Source organism: Vespa crabro, chromosome 14 (assembly GCF_910589235.1).
Source record: "Vespa crabro chromosome 14, iyVesCrab1.2, whole genome shotgun sequence".
In the NCBI taxonomy this organism is placed as follows: domain Eukaryota; kingdom Metazoa; phylum Arthropoda; class Insecta; order Hymenoptera; family Vespidae; genus Vespa; species Vespa crabro.
This window is the reverse complement of record NC_060968.1, coordinates 2,779,143-2,799,142: the sequence shown is the minus strand read 5'-3', so window position 1 is coordinate 2,799,142 and position 20,000 is coordinate 2,779,143. Positions and strand designations below refer to the sequence as shown.

At 31.8% G+C, this 20,000-nt stretch overlaps 3 protein-coding genes across 4 annotated transcripts in view; all 3 read right to left on the bottom strand.

The window, feature by feature from the left end:
- LOC124429092 (suppressor of lurcher protein 1) overlaps window positions 1–20,000 on the bottom strand; it is a 348,287-nt gene that overhangs the window by 321,099 nt on the left and 7,188 nt on the right. Inside the window, exons 1-2 of one of the 2 annotated variants that reach the window (XM_046973919.1) lie at window positions 7,657–7,815; window positions 6,700–7,327 (exon numbers count right to left, since the gene is read on the bottom strand). In XM_046973919.1, coding sequence (XP_046829875.1) covers window positions 6,700–6,702 — 3 coding nt within the window. In that variant the 5' untranslated portion in view covers window positions 6,703–7,327; window positions 7,657–7,815. Of the gene's footprint in view, window positions 1–6,699; window positions 7,328–7,656; window positions 7,816–20,000 lie in introns of those variants that run through there. The other variant, XM_046973920.1, reaches the window with a different exon arrangement.
- Window positions 13,499–15,087, bottom strand: LOC124429094. The gene has a single exon (XM_046973928.1). The coding sequence runs from the start codon at window positions 14,931–14,933 to the stop codon at window positions 13,575–13,577; it is 1,359 nt and encodes a 452-aa protein (XP_046829884.1). The 5' UTR covers window positions 14,934–15,087; the 3' UTR covers window positions 13,499–13,574.
- The window catches only part of LOC124429095, a 765-nt gene continuing 661 nt past the window's right edge, over window positions 19,897–20,000 (bottom strand). Inside the window, exon 2 of the mRNA XM_046973929.1 lies at window positions 19,897–20,000. This exon is cut by the window's right edge and continues 406 nt beyond it. The gene's annotated coding sequence lies outside the window, so the exon portion shown is untranslated.

The following is a 20,000-nucleotide window of genomic DNA, read 5'->3' as shown; positions in this document are numbered from 1 at the left end:
GAGAGAGAGAGAGAGAGAGAGGAATGGGAGAAGAAAAAAATGGGGGAAAAAAAAAAGTAAAGAAAGTAAGAGGGATAAAAAGAAATACAACACGGCCGACTACTAATGATAGAGATTAGTTAGAAAAATCTACCGTGGAATAAATTAAACGACTCGTTCATTAAGTTTTATCTCAAGGAAGCGTGTACAAAATCGAAACATGGTTGGCAATCGTTATCACAATGTTACTACTGTAATAAGAGGGTCCTGTGCGTGCGTGTTTTCCTCTCATTTTGTTGATTTCTTTTGAGGAATAATAGTAGTTTCCGTAAAATGACTACGCAATCGCGTGCAATGAAAAGAGTAGGGGAAGGAAAAAGGAAAGAAAATTTATTTTTCCCAACCATCCCCACCCCCCCTCTCATCCTCTTTTCTTTTTATTTCACTTTTTATTTCTTTTCTTTTTTTCCTTCCTTCTCTAACTACACATCGACACGTACGTATGTGGGAGTTATCGAATAATCGTTTCTTTTTATAAATCGATCGAACTAACACGTGTAATATTTTCTTAAATAAATGAACTCATTGTTATAATTTTAATGTAACGTTTAATTGCATGGAAATATTTTGGAAGAATTGATTTGAAAAGAGAAAGAGAGAAAGAGAGAGAGAGAGAGAGAGAGAGAGAGAGAGAATTAACAAAAAAAAACCGGAAACAAAATAAAAAGAAAGAAGAATAAAATAAAATTGAAAAAAAAAAAAAAATTGGTCGATACGTTCGACCACCGGAGATAGCATTTTCATTTTTAAATTCGAAACGTTACTGTTCCATATATATATATATATATATATATATATATATATATATATATATATATATACACACGTATATATACTGACGATAATTTGATTAAAACATTTACAATAAATAACGATTGCGGTGACGCGTACCGTTTCGTTGTTTTTGACAAGTGGTTAACAACTACTTCATTGCAAATACGATCGTTTTATTCTACGTACGAATTGTAGAGGTTGATTAACGCAAACCATTACTACGTACAATACTATTCATTTCTAAACGTAACATGATCAAATAGAAACTCGTTACAATCAATTGATCAACAAGATAAATATCTATTAACATCAATTATAATGTTCGTTCATAAATTTGATCTGTTCAAAGATGAGGGGCGGAAAAAGAAAAAAAAGAAAAAGAAAGAAAGAAAGAAGAAGATGAACGAATAAAAGAAAAAAAAAAAGAAAAAAAAGGAAAGAAAAGACTTCTCCAGAGAGAGATTTTAATTCTTTCGTCATATTTTTATCTCAATTCGAATGCAATTCTTCCTTCTTAATTCATCCAAAGAGCTTACGTTCTTTTCTTTTCTTTTTTTTTTCTTTCTCTCTCATATATATATATATATATATATATATATATATATATATATTTTTTTTTTGTTTTTCTTTTTATCTTTTTTCCCTTTATTAACTCAGGTATTTTTCTCTATCTATTTTATACCACTTTGAAACCATTTTTAATAGAATCGAGATAAAATAATTTGTCCACGATTCTCGTTGAAAAATAAGCCACCTTTAATTATCATTTAAGTCCGGCTTCAGTGGTCGTTATCCTAAATTGCAGAAATTTATCCCATCCTGTAAACGTCTATCTCATACGTGAACTTTAATTTTATCAATCCCGTTATTGAGGAGAAAGAGATATATATATATATATATATATATATATATATATATAGAGAGAGAGAGAGAGAGAGAGAGAGAGAGAGAAAGAGAATTTGGATCGATTAATAAGCGAGGATGATATCGTGCTTGCTTTGGCGACGAGTAAGTTTTAATCCGACGATCGATTATTATATCCAACAGAGAAGTACTATTATCTATCATCGTTATCGCGGAATAAGGATAGAAAAAAAAAGAAACTACTAAATAACAATTATAAAAGGTCAACATTATACGTATTTGTATGTATATATATATATATATATATATATATGTGTGTGTGTGTGTGTGTGTGTGTGTATATTTAAAGATACGGAAATTATAAATGGATTATTTATTCGAGCGATCTCATAAACTAAAACTAACGCAAGCGTTGAACAGCATCTAGCCGGAAACAAGCAATATGGTTAATTTGTGGCTCGATGGCCGACAGAGGCTGATGCGTGAATTATGAACCGCGGCGATAGCGGTTTTGCAAGTTTACCGATAGAGTATATATAGAAGCATATAAGCCTAATGGTGCTTAGTTAGTATCTATGGGTTCTTCGTATACATCAGTGTGTATGCGTGTGTATGTGTGTGGTAAGTACATCATCTGTTCCTCAAAGTGATCAAATTCTTAAAGGACAAAAAAACAAAAAAAAAAAAAAAAAGAAAAAAAAAAGAAAAAAAAGAAAGAATGAAACCAACAACATCAAACTTACATACTAAATCCTCTTTCATCTTCTTCAAAAGTCCATCTATATCTACGTTAATATTCATTTATTAGAAATCGATATTTTTAAATCATATTTAAATAAACGTATATTTAACTGGATTAAATCGAACGATAAGATAGGATAAGTAACCTGGTCGTTTTAAATTTAGAAGAAACATTGCCAAAGAAAATCGATAACTCAACATTCTTTACTATCCTTATATATATATATATATATATATATATATATATATATATATATATGTATGTATGTATGTATGTATGTATATATACGAAAGTTATATCCTTACTGGGCGAGTAAAACATGCAATAGTCTGATTTCCGTTTCCTTTCTGGATTCCGTAGAAAGTTTGGAATGTTATTGAAAAAAAAAACAAAAAAAAAAAACAAAAAAAAACAAAAAAGGAAGAAGAAAAAAAAGAAAAAAAATCTTTCAAACAATTCTATATATATATATATATATTTATCGTGAGACAAAATTTAAGATCTAACTATGATACGTCCACGGGTTTCATTATATTATGAAATATCTTTGAAAGACATTTTGATCTTAATGAATTGATAATGATAAACGATTAAAATTCAATGTTATAAGCGTACGCGCATAATAAATCATGTTTAATTATTATAAATTATTATCATAAGCGATGATTATTAAACATTTTATATTTTATCCTTTGTTTCTTTTTTTCTTTTCTTTTTCTTTTTTTTTCTTTTTTCCTTTTTACGTTTATACTTTATCTTTTACTTTTATTTTATACTTTTTGTTTTATACTTAACATGATAGAAAAAGTGTTTAATTGGCGAGAGATATTTAAATAACTTTTTATCGAACTTTTTTTTTTTTTTAATTTCTTTCCTTCTTTTCTTTCTTTCTATCTTTCTTTTTTCTTTTTTCTTTTTTCTTTTTTTTAATTCATAATTTGAACAGGTGATTTCAAATGTACACAAAGAAACGCACACAAAAAATAGTATTCTTATATGACGATTTTAATGGAAATAATTTACAGTAACAATTTATGTAGAGCAACCTATGTATATATATATATATATATATATATATATATTCCTAATATTTGCTATTAATAGCTATAGGTAATCTTTCTTTAGGGGGTTTGCTATACGATCGATATCGGTCCAAAATTTGTGTCCATCGTAAAGGTATATATATTCCACGCTCACGTTCGTAACACGTGAGTTTCCATTCAATAAACGTTAAGAGAGTACTCGAGAAAAGTTTATTTATCGCAAATTCGAAACTCGAAACGTTTAACTTTATGACTTTTTCCATTTCGTCCCTCGCACCTCATTGAAAGTAAAAAAAAAAAAAAAAAAGAAAAAAAAAAAGAAAAATAGAATCGTATACGTCGTAAGTATCCATGTATTTCTTAAAATTGATCTTCCATTACGTTCTCGTATACGTAAGAAAAATTACAAGAGGATTAAAAATTTGACGATTGAAAATAACGTTCGAAAATATCGTATTCGATATTTTCATAAAATCATATATCTCATGGAGAGATTGATATCTATGAAACGCTATTAAAGAAAAAAAAAAAGAGAAAGAGAAAGAGAGAAGAGAAAGAGAGAGAGAGAAAGGAAAAGAATAAAAATATTTAAAAAAAAAAATGAATAAATAAATAAATAAATAAGTAAATAAATAAATAATATCGAATTTACGCTATGATAACTTTATCGTTTTATCTACTGATCGTCAATTAAATACGATTCGTTTATTAATGATTTGAATGAAAATGTGCAATATTCGTATCAAATAATAGAATGGTATCATCAGCGGTATACTCATAAATTCTCTTAATTATTATTATTATTATTATTATTATTATTATTATTATTATTAAAACTATAATTATAAATGATCATTTCCTCTTTCAATATCTAAACACATTCTCGTACGTATTAATCGTAAATTAATTGAAACGTAAAATTACGAAGTAATACGATTTTGCCGTCTTACGTCGAAACAGAGAGAACGATTTGAATTCGATCCCATTTTTTTTTTCTTTTTCCATTTTTTTTTCTTTTCTTTCTTTTTTTTTTTTTTTTATCGGATCATAATCAAGACTCTTTGCCGGATATAAATCTGGGAAAATTTCTATGTCACTTACACGCGACAATTGCAAGTATGACGATGACGATGACGATGACGACGACCAATGGCAATTCGCGTCACGCGTTTGTCATATACGTCAAATACGTAGGCGTGTCAACCACAAGTCGAGTATGTTTAACGATTTCAAGGATCGTGTGTCGTTCGATATTCGAAAATCATCGATTATCTCGTCGATTATCGAAATATCTTTTCTTCTTTATCGAATCTTATTCGTTTTAAAGACAAAACGAATACGTTTTATTTATTTGCAAGATTAAATCTTTATACAAGAAACGATTAAACAATAAATTTGCACGTAGTTTTACATATGTATATAATTCTAATAAAACGAAGCTTTCAATGGGATAGAAGATCGAAGATAAAAAGGCAATTTAAGTTTATTAAGAAACATTTAACGAGGCTATTAAAAGTAGTAAATGGCAAAGCTTGGGGAAAAGATAGAGAAAGAGAAAGAAAAAGAAAGAGAAAGAAGGAGAAAGAAAGAGAACGAGAGAAAGAGAGAGAAAGGACTTTCTTTGTGAGATTTTGAATTAAAAAAAAAAAGAAGGTAAATGGACCGTTTAATGTACTTCTGCTCTTTTACTCTCTCTCTCTCTCTCTCTTTCTCTCTCTCTTTCTCTCTCTCTTTCTCTCTTTCTCTCTCTTCCGTCTCAAACGTTTTCGTTGATGAGTAGATAGAGACTAAACTCACTAGACGCCATTGTGTCTAGTGCACACTGCCTAGGTACTTGAGTATGTAGATTGTGCTCTACGACATATGCCATTAATAGCTAATAGCTCCAAACTGACTCTCTCTCTCTCTCTCTCTCTCTCTCTCTCTCTCTCTCTCTCTCTCTCTCTCTCTCTCTCTCTCTCTTTCTCTCTCTCTCAGTGTGTCTGTCTGTCTCTGTTCATTTCTCTTGCAGCATTGAGTTAAACGATTGCTAACTAAAAGTGACTCATGACTATAAGTTAACTTTTGACGAAAGATCGTGTAATTACAAATCGAGCAAGCCTTCTAATTCTTATTTCGATGAAAGAAAGAAAAAGAGAAAAAAAAAGAATATATAGAGAAAGAGAGAGAGAGAGAGAGAGAGAGAGAGAGAGAGAGAGAGAGCAAATGGTCGATTAACGCTTTACGAGCGTTCCAGCCTGTAATTAAGAAAACTTTCGTTGAAAGGATTTTCAAATTATCTTCACGTCGAGTTAAAGCAATTTCGAAGTGAAATAAAAGATTGCCGAATGGCTGGCTATGCGAAAGACAAAAAAAAAAAAAAAAAAAGAAAAGAAAAAAAAAAGGTTTTCTTTTCTCTGTCCAAGTGAGGATAACTTCCTAAAGTTTCGTTTCATTTATGTTTTTTTTTCTTTTTTTTTTTTTTTTTTTTTTTTTATCTGTCCAACGATGGAAACAAACAAACGAAAGGGTATACTCGAAGTATCTAAAGATAGAAATGACAGGGCAAGTAAATTGTAACTATGTGAAATTTCGCACGTGCGTTTCCGCACGTGTTACTACTACCATTACTATTACTACTACTTACTATTACTACTACTTACTATTACTACTACTACTACTACTGTTACTGCCAAGTCGACGACTTAGATTATATTTTACATAAGGGACTATCTTGCTTGAATGACGTTTGTATATATATATATATATATTAGGTGGACCGGAAAGTAATGTCGCTTTCTTAAATTAAATTCAAACGAATAAATTTTTAATAAGTTTTTATTTTTAATCACAAATCAAATATCGACTTGCGCATAAACGACATTACTTTTCGGTCAACCTAATATATTCATAGCAAAGAGAAGACAATGCTGATTATATGAGTGACATTATTTCCATATGTATCCAAAAAAAATATCTAGAAAATTAGAGATTAATTTTTCTCTTATATATATAATGTCTATGTATGATTATTTTTTTGATTCGATTCCCACCGAAAATATGATAAATTTGTTTTTCCTCGAATTCGATCCAATGATAGAACGAAACGTTCGGTTAAAAAGTAACACGCGTCTCTTTAAATTATCATCTGTAAAAGAAAAGGGGAGAAAGAAAGAGGAAAAAAATAATAGAAAAAGAAAAGAAGAAGAAGAAGAAAAAGGATTAAGGAAGAAGTAGTAAAGAGAAAAGAAGACTTACCATTACGTCCAGGATACGAGGAGTTCCCTCATGCTTCACCTGCGTCCGATACAAACGATCCTGCACATTCGAACGACGTCGTCTGAATGGTAGTAGTATCCACGAAGTAATAGCAACGGCAGGAATAGTAGTAACAGGAACAGTAGCAACAACGACGGCAACAACAGCAACGGCAGCATCGATACATCCTCGATACGTTCTTTCAGAGTACTTTTTACCAAACCGCACAACTCCGCGTAGAGAGAAAAGAGAAAAGAAAAAAAAAAAAAAGAAGAAGAGAAAAGAAATAAAAAAAAAAAAATGTAAAAAAAAAGGGGGAAAAAAAAGAAAAGAAAACAAGAAGCACCACTGCTGTCCAAAAGTAACGACGGGAAGAAAAAAGTAAAGAGTAACAAAAAAAAAAATAAAAGAGAGAGAGAGAGAGAGAGAGAGAGAGAGAGAGAGAAAGAATGAAAGGAAATAGAAGAACTGCACAGTTTTATAACACGAAGAAAAGTAATCCTTCTTCTCCTTTCTCTTTCACGATCTTCCTCGTATTTTCTTCAGTTTTGTCTTGCTCTCTCATGGCGCACGTTCTATATTACCAATAGGATTGATAGTCCCTTCAAATGACGTCACTCTTACACGACTGAAAAATTTAAACGCAGATTGAAAAATTTTTACTATACTTTGTATACCGATATATATATATATATATATATATATATATATATATATATATCGGTATACATAAATAAATAAATAAAAGAAAGAAAGAAAGAAAGAAAAAAAAATACAAAGAAGAAGAAGAAGAAAAAGGAAATAAAAAGATTTATCCAGGAACTTTTAATAAAATAATTTGTAAGTGATAGTCAACGAGTATGTTCTCAAGTGTATAATGTATATGTCCTAAATGAGATAGAGAGAACTAGAAAGAGGAATAGGAAAAGTCACGCGAAATAGAGGGTTGATAAGTACACGGGGTGAAATGCACACGGGGCTCTCCAGCGGCAGTTGACGCGACACTAGAGAAAATCGGAGTTCGCTTGCCGCCACAGGACTCTGGACGCCTGCGCTCTTCCATCCTTCTCTCTTCAACGAGTACTAACACACGAGAGACGCGAGACACCACGCCGGCCGGATTTTGCAGCGGCGCCGTTTTGCTTTAACCCCGAAGCCACCAGTTCTTCTCCGGATTTCGGAGATGTAACCAACACGAGGGAAGAGAATATCATACCTCGTATTCTTTTTTCTTTTCTTTCTTTTTCTTTTCTTTTTTTTTTTTTTTTTTTTTGTTTTTTTTTTTCATTTTCTTCATAATTTTTTTTTTTTTTTTCTATTGAATTTCGTAATAAGAACATTTTCTTCTTTTTTTCCTATTTTTTCTTTTTTTTTTTTTTTTTTTTCTTTAATTCTGACTTTCTTCCTTCATTCTATCCTGAGATTCATAGTTATCTTAATAATTCTAAATTGCATTTAAATGAAAGAATGCCGATCGTCATTGTAAAATATTTTTTTTCGATTGATATTAATTGAAAAAAAAAAAAAAAAAAAAAGAAAAGAAAAAAGAAAAATCTATCGTGTATGTGTGTGTGCGTGTGTGCGTGTGTGTGTGTGTGTGCGTGTGTACGTGTGTCTTCGTTATATAAGATTCGATTTAAAGGAAAAAGAAAAAAAAAAAAATCGTCCGATAAAATTTAATTTGCAAAAATATCGTATCTTTTATACATGGCACATCATATATACATACATACGTATGTATGTTACATACGTACGTTTGCTAATTATACGCATAGCTCGACTAATGTAATATCTGGACAATTTTGTCGAATAATGCTTGCTAGCGAAATGAGAAATTCCTGAGACTGTTCTCACTTTAAAACTGTGGCTAAGTTTAAATGGATTTAGAGAAAAAGACAGAGACGGAAATAGAGACAGAGAGAGAGAGGGAGACAGAGAGAGAGAGAGAGAGAGACAGAGAGAGAGAGAGAGAGAGAGAGAGAGAGAGAGAGAGAGAGAGAGAGAGAGAGAGAGAGATAGAGATAGAGAAAAAAAAGAGAGAGGAAGAGAGAGGAAGAATGAAGTAGAGAAATAGAAATAGAAATAAAAATAGAGAGAGAGAGAGAGAGAGATAAAATGTTTATACCAATGTAGATATATATATATGTATATATATATATAGTACTATTTCTATAGGATTTTACAAATTGACCTAACGAGTTTAACGTTTTCAAATGATTACGAGGATTCGAGAAAATCAAAGAAAGGAACAAAAGTCAACCGACATATATTTGCTTGGTGAATTGCTCAAACTTCTGTTTCCTTCTCTTTCTCTTTTTCTCTTTCTATCTCTTTCTCTCTGATAAAAGTCTGTCTACATATTAGCTCAACAAAGTAAACTGCTATTATCGTTAGCAAAAAGCTAAATGAGATTTCGGAAGAGTTGCGCATGTTCCAAAAGAGAGAGAGAGAGAGGGGGGGGGGGAAATGAAGTATATAAAGTTTCGAGTCAAAATATAATATATATATATATATATATATATATATATATATATATATATATAACATGATTTACCGAGTTCGAACACCACGGACGAGTTGTTCCTTTTATCGATATCCTTTTCGTGAAGAGGGTTGAAAGTATCGAGACAGAAGGGTGATGATGACAACGACAAAAAGAAAGGAAAAAAAAAAAAAAAAAAAAGAAATTATTTGATTTCCTGCAATAACGCGGTGACAACGCGAAAATTTCTAATCGACCAAGATTATAAGAAAAAAAAAAAAAAAAAAGAAAAGAAAAAGGAAAATAAATGAATAAAATGAAAAAGGGGAAAGGAAAAGAGAAAAGAGAAAAGAGAAGGAAGGAAGAAAAAAGTGTCACGAAATTTTGTCGATTATTTGATTGACAGAAAGAAAGAAAAAATGAAAAAAAATGAAAAGAAAAAAAAAGAAAAAAAGAAAATATTTGACCTCGGACCGTCAATATCCATCCTACTAATTTTTAATTATTCTTTAAATTAATTAAGACATAATATTATACTGATGATATTTATATATATATATATATATATATATATATATATATATATATATATATATATATATAGAGAGAGAGAGAGAGAGAGATGAATAAACGCGTTTCTCGACGAAAAGGTATTTCGTAATACACAAATGTTACATCTAATATCTCGTTTCTCTTTTCATTAATCGAACGAACATAATCCTAATTCTATGGGAGTGCGATTACTTTGGTTGATAACGCCGTAAGCGAAATGTAATAATACGAGATCACGAGTACCATTATCCGACTACGTGTTTGCTAATAATTATTAGAATATCGTTTTAATATTATATTTTTTAATTTCTTTCTCCTTTTTTTTTTCTTTTCTACCCCTCCTACCCGCCCTGGCCCCTCCCACTGATATCCAACATTTTAATGAATTATAATTGAACGATTATTTATCGGAGATCATATGTCAGGAATGATTTGCTAACGATCACGAGTTGCAATAAAAATAAGTATGAATGAAAATAAAAAGATTGGTTGTTTTTTTAAACGTTTATGTTATTAACGATAAACGAATGCCGTAGGATGATATAAACGCGTGACACATTAGGTATTATCTGCATGAGCATTATGCAGAAAATATGCAGAAACAATGAATAATGCGTTTAATGCAGCGATATCGATTATGTATACCCCATTCCTCTTTCTCTCTCTCTCTCTCTCTCTCTCTCTCTCTCTCTCTCTCTCTCATTCTCTCTATCTCTTTCTCTTTCTATTCATATCAAGCGAGTTAAAAATATTGCGAGGAAGGAGAATCGAAATAACAAAGATTTATCGATGATACATTATCGATATTATCAGCCTCGAAAGTATGCAAGAGATCATGTAGTACTAATAAAAGGTAGCAACGATAGCATTATATCTTTTTCAAAATCTTTACAATATTATATTTTACAATAGGCAAGTAAACAAACGAAAGTGCGCAAAAAGATGAAATCATATTTTATATTGGACTCAAATAATATAGAAAGAAAGAAAGAAAGAAACAAACAAAGAAAAAATATAATAGCAAATAAAATAAAATAAAAAAAAAAAAAAAAAAAAAAGGGTAAAATAAACTCGAGAGCTCGAATAAGAGCTTCATAAAAAAAAAAAAAAAAAAAAAAAAAAAAGGAAAAAAATATGATACAAATCTTCGTTCTGTTGTCGATGTGTTCATAAATAAAAAAAAAAAAAAAGAAAAAAGAAAAAAGGAAAAAAAAAATAAAAAAGAAAAAAATAACGATAATAACGAATGATTAACTTTCACAATGAATCATCATTCCTTTCTTCTCTTCTTTTTTTATTTCTCCCTCTTTTCTCTCTCTCTCTCTCTCTCTCTCTCTCTCTCTCTCCTTTTCTTTCTTTTTATCGTTTCAACATGACCTCAATTGACTTCTTTCATATAATTAAAAATGTACGACCCGAGGAATATTGCATTTATCATATGATTAGTTGTTGGAATGGCTGATCAAAAGTATGATTAGAATTACCTAGCGCACTATGCAGGTGTAGAATATTTACATGGGTCGTACATATCGGTTGCTATCATCGATGAACGACGAGGACTTTCTCTCTCTCTCTCTCTCTCTCTCTCTCTCTCTTTACTCCCTATAGTTTACGTTTCACTACTGCATCATTGCCGCGGACGCGAAGGGTGATTACGAGCGTTACGAATAGCCTGCAATAAAAGCGAACTTCTGCTTTAATTCGACATAACATCGCGGACCATTAAGTAGAGCTAGCACTTCGTCATTTCACCGCCGTCTAACTCGTATTACATATATAACATATATACATATACATATACATATACATATATATATATATATATATATATGTATGTACACATCTACTTTTGTTCTAGCTACCATACGTTGGTCATTAAATCGAAAATGTTATTTTAAGTACTAAACTTACACCGAGACTTATCCTTGTTTAAAATCATTTAAATTTCGTGAAGACCTACGTACGAGTCAAATCTTGAACGAGCCATTTGATCTCCATCTCGAAGTTTCGTTTTCGTTTCTCTCTTGCAAAGAAAACAAAAAAAAAAAAAAAAGAAAAGAAAAAAAAAATTTTGAAACATAATCCCTTTGAAGTGAGACTTATATAGCAAAAACGAAAAAAAAGAAAAAAAAAAAAAAAAAAAAAAAAAAGAAAAAAAGAAAATAAATGTATATAAGTAAATAAATGATAAAAAAGAAAAAAGGCACAAAATGCCTTCTTCTTTCTTCCTTCTCCTCGATATGCGAATGAAAAAAAAAAGAAAAAAGAAAAAAAAAAGGAAAAAGAAAAAAGAATAAAAATAAGAGAAAAGATTTAAAGATGTAATTAAATTCTCATCAATGATCGTATGCACGAGAATCCGAAAGATCATGCGTTAAATAATATCATGCTCGATCTCGCGAAATGGAGGAGATAAATTTGAGACGTGAGAAAGAGGAAGAGAGAGAGAGAGAGAGAGAGAGAGAGAGAGAGAGAAGAAAAAGAAAAAGGACAAAAAAAAAGCAGAAACATTTCGGGGGAAATTCTGTGGAAGCATTTCGTTGGGAAGAGTTACGGCGATGGGAAAAGTCGAGAATGAGATAGAAAAGGGAAGAACGACGGGACGGAAGAAGAAGGAAGAAGAAGGAAGAATGAAGAAAAAAGGAAGAAGAAGAAAAAGAAGGAGAAAGAAGAAAAAGAAGAAGAAAATACTATGTGAAAACGCTGTCAAATGTGCATTTACATCAAGATTCGCCTTTCACTTCTCTCTATCTCTTTCCTTCTCTCTTTGCATTTTCACACCTTTTGCATTCTCTCTCTCTCTCTCTCTCTCTCTCTCTCTCTCTCTCTCTCTCTCTCTCTCTCTCTCTCTCTCACTTTGCACCATCAATTATACCGAGAAAGCAGAGAGATACTTCGGATTCTATCTCTCGGTAATATATCTGCCGCGACTATCCCACCCTCCCACCCTCCCCCCGCCCCTACTCTCAAAGCTGTTAACAGCACAAGAACGCGTTTATCGTTATCATGACATCGAGCTATGTACGCTGACGTAGCGCAGAAAGTGCGCGCATCTATCTACTGGCGCTTTTAAAGACGCATGCGCACACATGCGAGCGCATCGAATTTTTCTTAGTACAAACATCGATAAACTCGACTCTATATATATATATATATATATATATATATATATATATATATATATATGTACATATATATAAGTTTTTGTTATATCGTAAATAGTAAAAACGTGTCATAATTCACCTAACTTCACCGTTTCGTTCATAATAGTTCTTATATAACACTGGACGGTCAACGTAGAAAATTATCGCACTCAGGAGAGAGAGAGAGAGAGAGAGAGAGAGAGAGAGAGAGAAAGAGAATGAGGGAGAGAAAGAGTATCGCTCCTGTACGACTGCGTTTTACGCTTTTAAATAAACCTTACATGAGATCTTTGTTAAATGCCAAAAGAAACGTACATTTTTCATTTATGATTGTTATTATGAATAATACGTATTTATCTCTTTGCTCGTTTAATTAATTAACATTTTTAAATGACATAATATAATGAGAAAAAATTGAAAAAGATCTTTCGAGAATCATCCAATCCGTCCGTAATTATTTTTTCTGTTGGAAGTCTGATTAAAAAAAAAAAAAAAAAAAAAAAAAAAAAAAAAAAAAAAAAAAAAAAAGAGAGAGAGAAAGAGAACAAAGGAGAAAAGAAAAAAAAAAAAGAAGAGAGAAAGAAAGAAAAAAATCAAAAGAAAAAAGGGGAACAAATAATCTTAGGAAAGATTTATTGTACCTTATTTCTGATTAAGAAAATCTAATTAATCGTTAATACGTATAATCCGATAAAATGTCAATATAAAATGGGATTAAAATATTTACAAGATTGTTCATTTGAAATGTTCGATGGTTGATCGGGCAATATCTCGAACACTTCGAGGAGATTCTCTCTTATCCGATTTCTATATGGTTCTACTTTTTCGTATTGGTTTCGTACGAGTTCCGATCGTTTTTCACCGTAAAAAACTTTTTCGAAATCGTCAGGCGATCCCATAAACTCTTCGGCAGCTTGGCTTGGCATTAACATTAATTGAAGATTCATAAGTGCGAAAAATAATGCGATATTTTTGGTCTCGTAACAGCTATCGCGAAATGACAACCAAGGTAAACATTCCTCTATGTCGAGTCCTTCCTCTTTTAATGCTTTCTTCAAGGTATCATGATAAATCTTCAAAAGGGATTCAAAATGTCGATCTCTTGTGGTACGATCGGTTATCAAATATAATGATAAAACAACGTCCATGGCTGGTGGACAATATCGTACCATCTGAAAATCTATCAAATAGCAACCAAATGGTGAACCATTAGAATCGTATTTGAACATGATATTGTTTGCCCAAAGATCACGATGGCATATAACATTACGATACTTTTTCGATGGTATTAATAAATTAGGAAATATCAAGGCCCAAGAATTAACTCGTTTCTTCAATTTATCCTTATCCTCATTGTTCAATCTATCATCGAGATCAATTAAGAGAAATATTGCATTGATCGATTCCTTAGATATTTTTCTTGCCAATTCGTCCTCGTTAAATATTACCTCGTTAAATAAATGCCCATAAATATCGAATATCGTACGGCCGGTACTACGTAACTTTTCATCAAGAATCAATGATCTCGAGTGAAAGTTCGAGAGAGCTTTTATTGTTAAAATACAATGTGACTCGTCGAATGGTACGAGTTTATCGTGTATTACGTATCCCTCGATTTTCGCATTTTCGAGTACTATGATGGAATCCTTTTTACACAAATAACACTCGGCCAACCACTTGAAACCTTTACCAACTCCCATACGACGTATCACATCGGTGTAAATGAAGATCTCTTTGTTAAATGTATCATATCGTAAGATAAATGCATATTGTGGGCTATTGGTTGGTGGTAAAGTTTTAACGAAGAAATTCAATATCTTTATACTAGAATCGTCAAGCTTTATGGTTACGTGAACATTGTAATATTGGCCAAGATAACCGTTCGTATTGTCGACTGATACCATGCTAGAATTTACTATGTTAAAATTATTTCCATGTAGTTTACGTTCCACAATGTATCTTACATCCTGATCCGTGAGTAATTCAGATTTCTGAAGAATATCATTCGACGAAAGTCGATGCACCGTATCGACGGAATCTGTTCTCATAGTTGTCATAATATCTTTCTATGTTTCTCTCTCTCTCTCTCTCTCTTATTCTTTCTCAATAATTCGAGATAACAGTTCTACGCTTTTATACACCACTTTAAATGTTCTATATTTCGAAATACTCGTAGAAAGTAACGTGCTTTCAAATCATACGAACCGAATGAACGATGCACCGACGAATGTCGTACGTTCAATGACAATTTATATTCATTCGATTTAAATCTTATCTTGTCACGACAATGTCGTGAAAAAGGAATCACGTGATTTTTTTTTCTCCCTGTTCCTTATTACTCTTCCTCTCTTTTTCTCTTATTAACAAATAATTCAATGATAACGATGTTGGAAATTTACCAGAGAGAGTAAGAGAGAGAGAGAGAGAGAGAGAGAGAGAGATGTAATGAGATAGCACCGTTTGTCTACTATCGCGTAATTAAAATGTCTGTAAAATCTTTAAAAGCAAACGATATTTATCTGATGATTAAATCAAAATAGCAAATTATATTGAGGATGTTTGACATAAGTGATACTTCATTTAAATCGTAGAATAAATTATATATAACGTTGGAAATTTATGAAACAAAGACTACACATAAAAATATTTTGTTAATCCATTTGATACGAAAAGAAAGGAGAGAAAAAACGAGTGACGTCGGATAAAGAAAGAAAGAAAGAAAGAAAAAAGAAGAAGAAGAAGAAGAAGAAGAAAGAAAGAAAGAAAAACGAAGTGTATCTGAGAATTTTAAATCAAACTGATTAATGTGATTGTAGTATAAATCCTTCAAACGATCATCAAATATATGCATTTCACGCGATGCAAATACACAACGGAGTCTGACAGGGGAAAGACGATATCGCTATGTTAAATCGAAAGATTTCAACGAGAATGCAGACGTCATTAAAAAAAACGTGCTCGTTTCTACATTGCGGAAGTATAATTTTCATTTTATTTTCTCCCTTCCCGCCGCCACCGCCACCGCCACCGCCACTGCCACCCATCCCCCCCCCCACCTTCACGCCTCTTCTGTTTTTTCATTTCTTTCCTTTCCTTTTCTTTTCGTTTCTTTTCTTTTTAAAGGAATATTTAAACGAGACAATACGATATAAAGAACGTCTCGGGAAATATTCTTTCGTGGTTTCGATAGAAAAAAATTTTTTATTAAATTATATATATATATAATGAAAAAAGAAAAAATAGAAATGAATTCAAGTGTCTCGTAATACTCGTTTAAAGATGAGAGATCGATCTCGTTTAAAAAAATATTTCACAATAGAAATCATAATATAAATATATATATATATATATATATATATATATATATATATATATATAATGTTTGCAAAGACGTGGCCATTATTTCCATGGGTTACTCGATATATCGCCGTATTCTATAGTGGATCGTGTGTCATCAACGCTAGAAACGTAATTAAGCATTGTCGCCTCGACGTCGAACATTCGCTAATTAAAATGGACAAGCTTATCGTATGTATTAACGTGATCGAAACACGGGGAACAAGTTTACGTCGTTTCTCTCTCTCTCTCTCTCTCTCTCTCTCTCTCGCTCTCTCGTTAACTATATAATATCATATTAACGATTTCGTTAAGAAATAAGACAATGGGATTATAATTAAACTTAAGAACGTATATATCTCTATGTACGTATATAATATACGTTGATGATTTTCCATAAAGTTGAAATGGTTGGTAAGAACCTTTATATAAGATATCCTTCCACTTAACTTTGCAACAAGTTTAAACGCAGAAATTTACTCTTGCTTTATCGTGAGAAAATAGAAAGAGAGAAAGAGAGAGAGAATATAGCTAACTTCTTACAAACAATAAATTAACAAGATCGCACTCAAGGTAACACTCTAGGTAGCTGGTTATGTTACTTTACGCTAACGGAGATAATTCGATTAACATCATTCTACAGACAGGATGTACTAGCCGTGTACTTTGGGCTTAGGCAATATACATAATAGGATAATTACTGTTGCTAGAGTTTACTTGCTTATAACAACGTGCAGTGTCTCGAAAAAAAGGACGAGCCTACGTTCGTAAATTTCATAAAGAGTCATTATATGACTATGTAATAGTTGATAATTAATATTCCTTTCTTTCTTTCTTTCTCTTTTCGCTTTTATTTTCTTCTCCCCCCCCCTTTTTCTTCTTATTATTATTATTATTTTTTCCTTTTCTTTCTTTTTTTTTTTTCTTTTTTTTTTTTTTAGCAAACAAGTTAGACTAGCTTTGGATTATAAACAGTACGACGGACGTGGAATAAAATAAAGAACTATACATACTCAACGATCTATTATGTCACATTGTGTTACGAGCGAGCGAACGAGAGAGAGAGAGAGAGAGAGAGAGTGAGAGAGTGAGAAGAGGGAGGGAGTGAGGAAGAGTGAAAGAGTTCTTTTTTATTCTCTTTTTTTTTTCTTTCCTTTCTTTCTTTTTTTATTATATATATATTTTTTTTTTTTTTTAATTTTTTTTTTCTTTTTCTTTTTTTTTCTTTTTAGTCCGGTAGATTTATAATTACGTTCGTAGGCATGCAAACGGAACTGGAACGACGCCATTCTCTCAACTACGCGCGTTCGTTCATATCCCCAATCCCCCTCCCCCTCCTCTACTCCTCTCTTTTTTATTCTCGCAAATAGTAGAATACGTACGCGCGCGCGTGCGCCCGCGCGCTCACTCACCCACATACAGGGTCAAGCGAACGAGCACGATATAAATGCCATTCTAATTAATCGACGTGGTTTTAATTAAACTTTTAATTAACGAGTCGGAAATAAACAACGATTCGAAGAAGAAGCGAGCGTTGCTCTGACCACGCGTACGAATGATTAACTACGGCCAAAATGGAGAGAATTGGAAGGAGGAAGAAGAATAAGAAGTTTCGTGGGAAAACAAGTGGGATCTCTTCGACGAGCGGCTTAGGAGGGGAGAATAGGGGAGGCCAAGAGAGGTTAGGCGGGAGTAACGATGGCGGTGGTGGTAATGGTGGTTGAGTGAGAGAGAGAGAGAGAGGGAGGGGGGGTGAGGGGGGGTAAGAGAGGGTGAAAACGTTTATGCGCATAAATTTACACAAAATCCTCGGTGAATAACCAAGCTGGCATCACAACTTCCGGCGTATTTGTCTATCTTTTAATTAAAGAGACGACCGCTTGAAAGCCCTAAATTCGATGGGACGGACAACTTGGGATCAAACTTGGATATTAAACGCTTTCGTGAAAATCGTAAGTGAAAAATTATTTGCAATAGGTCGACTGTTTTTTTTTCTTTTTTCTTTTTTTTTTTCTTTTCCTTTTTTTTTTTTTTTTTGTTTCCCAAAGTTGAAAAGGGTGATGGAAAGGGAAAAAAGAAAAAGAGAAAAAAAAAGAAAAAAAGAAACAACAAAGGAGAAAACATATTCGCGAGAGCTCGCTTTTCGATAGGAATCAGGATTTTTTTTTTTCTTTTTTCTTTTTCCTTTTTTCCTTTTTTCCTCCCTTTATCCCGAGCGTTTCACAATTTTTTAAACAATTCGTCGAAGAGTTTAGAGAGAAACGATTTAGAACCTCGCACATTATTAGTCCCCCTATTGATGTTGAAACACTTTAGAAAGAGAAAGAGAGAGAGAGAGAGAGAGAGAGAGAGATTCGTCGATGATCCTTTAGCTTAACAATACAACGAAGCAATTTGATAGGTATCTATACTACCATTAGATCTATCCGGATGTCAATTTAGAATCCTATTCAAAGGATGACGTGAAATGTTCCTATTACTCAGTTTTCTTCGACAATTTTTATTTTGGAAAAAACCAAATCGAAATCTTAAAGTTGGCCTTCCTTGTAATTCAATTTCAAATAAATAACATTGCAAACGAACAAACGTACCGTCCTAAGCCATTTGAATGGGGTGTGAAATGTTTCCTTCGAAAAAAAAAAAAAAAGAACAAAAAAGAAAAAAGAAAAGAAAAAAAATGGAAAGAAAAAAAGAAATAGAAAAGAGAAAGGTAGATAAAGATAAGAATAGTGGCAGATAGTTCTAAGAGCTATCAACTAGTATATACTCAAAGATCGATAGTCGTGCACGAGTATGTAAAATTCTCCACAATCGGATCTAAGCTTTCCATATGACTTTATACTTTCAACGTTACTACAATGGAGAATTTTATATCCGTTGGAAACTTAAAAAGATCCTTGAAAAGTTGCGTACATATGGTATACGTATAAGCAATACATGTATATGTATATATATATATATATACGCGCGTGTGTGTGTGTATAGACCTGAAAGAAAATACAATATTTCATACAAGTTCGTTCTCTTTCAATGATAAAAGAGAATAATCCATAAAGAATGAACGACTTGTGAATTGGCACGGTGTATGTACGTATGTACGTTATTCACAAAACCTAAACGATTTTTCTAAGCGAAAGAGTACGTGAAAAAGAAAAAGAAAAAAAAAGAAAAAGAAAAAGATCATAAAATTCAATTCGACAGATAGAGATAATCATTTCCTACAATTCTAAAGATTACGATAAAGTACTTTTTCCTAGTCCTTTTTTAATATATTTCATCATCGTAATCCTAATGATATCAATATTTTTACTCCTACTAATAAATAAGAAAAAAAAAATAGAGAGAGAGAGAGAGAGAGAGAGAGAGAGAGAGAGAGAGAGGGAAAAAGTTACGAAGTAGATGAAGAGTTAAAAGAGATCATATTTCGATAAGTCAATATGATACGTGTAATGAGATAGTTTACTTATATAGCGTAATATCTAAAGAATATATACTATGAAAGCAGCTGTGAATGAACATGATCGGGTAAGAACTTAACATAAATAAACAGGCTAAGTATACAGGTGGGACATTACGATTCTCTTTACGAGAGTCACCTTAGAGAATAGGTTAGTATGTTGCATATACTTTAAAGGGATAGAGAGATATACACAAGAGACTTAGTAAGTGATCGTATTTTCTGATTCCACTTAAGTACTAATACTCTTTATCTTAATACATAAAGTCTTTTAAAAGATTCGAACGATTGGACTTCGTCCTTTTTTCTTTTTCTATTTTATATAATGAAA

Bases quoted from the DNA above. Each gene is read 5' to 3' on its own strand.
- LOC124429094 (XM_046973928.1), bottom strand. From the start codon at position 14,933: ATGACAACTATGAGAACAGATTCCGTCGATACGGTGCATCGACTTTCG.